The sequence below is a fragment of the Coturnix japonica genome, unplaced genomic scaffold (genome assembly GCF_001577835.2).
Source record: "Coturnix japonica isolate 7356 unplaced genomic scaffold, Coturnix japonica 2.1 chrUnrandom1200, whole genome shotgun sequence".
NCBI classification, from domain to species: Eukaryota; Metazoa; Chordata; class Aves; order Galliformes; family Phasianidae; genus Coturnix; species Coturnix japonica.
The window spans coordinates 3,747-6,483 of record NW_015440495.1 but is presented as its reverse complement, the minus strand read 5'-3'; the positions used below and the strand labels follow the sequence as shown (position 1 = coordinate 6,483).

Sequence of the window (2,737 nt, the reverse complement as noted above, 5' to 3'; positions counted from 1 at the left end):
ACCCCATAGCCCAGCCCCACATCCCAGCCCCATAGATCACCCCAGCCCCATAGATCACCCCAGCCCCACATCCCAGCCCCACATCCCTGCCCCACATCCCAACCCTGCCTTATATCCAGGCCCCATATCATAACCCTGCCCCACATCCCCGCCCCACATCCCAACCCTGCCCCATAGCCCAGCCCCATAGCCCAATCCTGCCCCACATCCCTGCCCCATAGCCCTGTCCTGCCCCATAGCCCTGCCCCACACCCCTGCCCCACATCCCTGCCCCATAGCCCAGCCCCACACCCCTGCCCTATAGTCATGCCCCATAGATCGACCCTGCCCCATTGATCAATCCTACCCCATAACCCTGCCCCACAGCCCTGCCCCACATCCCTGCCCCATAGCCCTGCCCCATAGCCCAGCCACACATCCCTGTCCTGCCCCATAGCCCTGTCCTGCCCCATAGCCCTGCCCCATAGCCCAACCCTGCCCCACATCCCAGCCCCACATCCCAGCCCCATAACCCAGCCCCACATCCCAGCCCCATAGATCACCCCAGCCCCATAGATCACCCCAGCCCCACATGTGTGTCTATGGGTCAGGCCGCAGTGGGGAGCCGTGTGGGGCTGCTGCTGGACGCGGAGCAGAGTGAGCTGGGCCCGGCCCTGAGACTGTGCGCTATGGGGCTGATGGGGAGGTACAATGTGGGGCAGACCCACATATGGCACACGCACCAGGCCTACCTCAAGGTGGGGGCTCTATGGGTCCCTATGGGTCTCTATGGATCTCTATGGGTCTCTATGGGGTGATATGGGGTTTCTATGGGTCTCTATGGGTGATATGGGGTCTCTATGGGGAGATATGGGGTCCCTATGGGTCTCTATGGGGTCCCTATGGGTCCCTATGGGTCTCTATGGGTCTCTATGGGGTCTCTATGGGTCTCTATGGGTCTCAGTGTGTGATATGGGGTCTCTATGGGGTGATATGGGTTCTCTATTGGGGGATATGCGGTCACTATGGGGGGATATGGGGTCATATGGGGCAATATGGGGTGATATGGGGTGATGTTGGGTCTCTATGGGGTGATATGGGGTGATATGGAGTCTCTATGGGGCGATATGGGATCTCTATGGGGTGATATGGGGGGATATTGGGGTCTCTATGGGGTGATATGGGGGGATATGGGGTCTCTATGGGGTGATATGGGGGGACATGGGGGGATATGGGGTCTCTATGGGGTGATATGGGGTTTCTATGGGTCTCTATGTGTCTCTATGGGGTTTCTATGGGTCCCTCTGCGCTATGGGGCTGATGGAGAGGTACAATGTGGGGCAGACCCACATATGGCACACGCACCAGGCCTACCTCAAGGTGGGGGCTCTATGGGTCTCTATGGGGTGATATGGGTCTCTATGGTGCGATATGGGTCTCAGTGTGTGATATGGGGTCTCTATGGGGTGATATGGGTCGTTATGGGTCTCTATGTGTCCCTATGGGTCCCTATGTGTCCCTATGGGGTCCCTATGGGTCCCTATGTATCCTTATAGGGTCCCAATGGGTCTCTATGTGTCTCTATGGGGTCGCTATGGGTCCCTATATGTTCCCTATAGGTCTCTATGTGTCCCTATGTATCTCTATGGGCCCCTATGGGTCTCTATGTGTTCCTATGTGTCCCTATGGGGTCCCTATGGGTCCCTATGTATCCTTATAGGGTCCCAATGGGTCTCTATGTGTCGCTATGGGGTCTCTATGTGTCCCTACAGGTCCCTATGTGTCCCTATGTGTCTCTATGGGTCCCATTGGGGTCCCTATGGGGTCTTTATGTGTCCCTATGGGTCTCTATGGGGTCCCTATGTGTCTCTATGTGTCCCAATGGGTCTCTATGTCTCCCTATGGGGTCTCTATGTGTCCTTATGGGGTCCCTATGGGTCTCTATGGGTCCCTATGTGTCTCTATGTGTTCCTATGAGTCTCTATGGGTCCCTATGGGGTCTCTATGTGTCGTTATGGGTTTATGGGTCTCTATGTGTCTCTATGGGTCCCTATAGGTCTCTATGTGTTTCTATGGGGTCTCTATGTGTCCCTATGTCTCACTATGTGTCCCTATGGGTTTCTATGGGTCCCATTGGGGTCCCTATGTCTCCCTATAGGTCTCTATGTGTCCCTATGGGGTCTCTATGGGTCCCTATGGGTCCCTATGGGTCTCCATGGGTCTCTATGGGTCTCAGTGTGTGATATGGGGTCTCTATGTGTCCCTATGTGTCCCTATGTGTCCCTATGTGTCCTTATGGGGTCTCTATGTGTCCCTATGTGTCCCTATGGGTCTCTATGTGTCCCTATGGGTCTGTATGGGGTCCCAATGGGTCCCTATGTGTCCCTATAGGTCTCTATGTGTCCCTATGGGTCTCAGTGGGTCTCTATGGGGTCCCAATGGGTCTCTATGGGGTCCCAATGGGGTCTCTATGTGTCCCTATGTGCCCTTATGGGGTCTCTATGTGTCCCTATGGGTCGCTCTATGTTCCCTATATATCCCCCATTCACCCATAGGGCGCCGAGTCCCGTGTGCGCAGTGACATTGATTCCTCCCGCCGCATGGGGGCGCTGTTCGGCCTGAAGCTGGTTCGTGGCGCCTATCTACACCACGAGAGGAGCACCGGCAACATACAGCCCAGCAGGGAGCACACCGACCAAAGGTGACCAATGGGGAGCGAGCGGGGGCGGGGCTAAAGGGAATAACGGCCAATAGGGAG

At 56.2% G+C, this 2,737-nt stretch overlaps 1 protein-coding gene across 1 annotated transcript in view; it reads left to right on the top strand.

Moving 5' to 3' along the window:
• The first annotated feature begins 1,260 nt into the window (after positions 1-1,260).
• The window catches only part of LOC107307868 (hydroxyproline dehydrogenase-like), a 4,683-nt gene continuing 3,206 nt past the window's right edge, over positions 1,261-2,737 (top strand). Inside the window, exons 1-2 of the mRNA XM_015851365.2 lie at positions 1,261-1,359; positions 2,535-2,680. Coding sequence (XP_015706851.1) covers positions 1,291-1,359; positions 2,535-2,680 — 215 coding nt within the window. The 5' untranslated portion in view covers positions 1,261-1,290. The remainder of the gene's footprint in view (positions 1,360-2,534; positions 2,681-2,737) is intronic.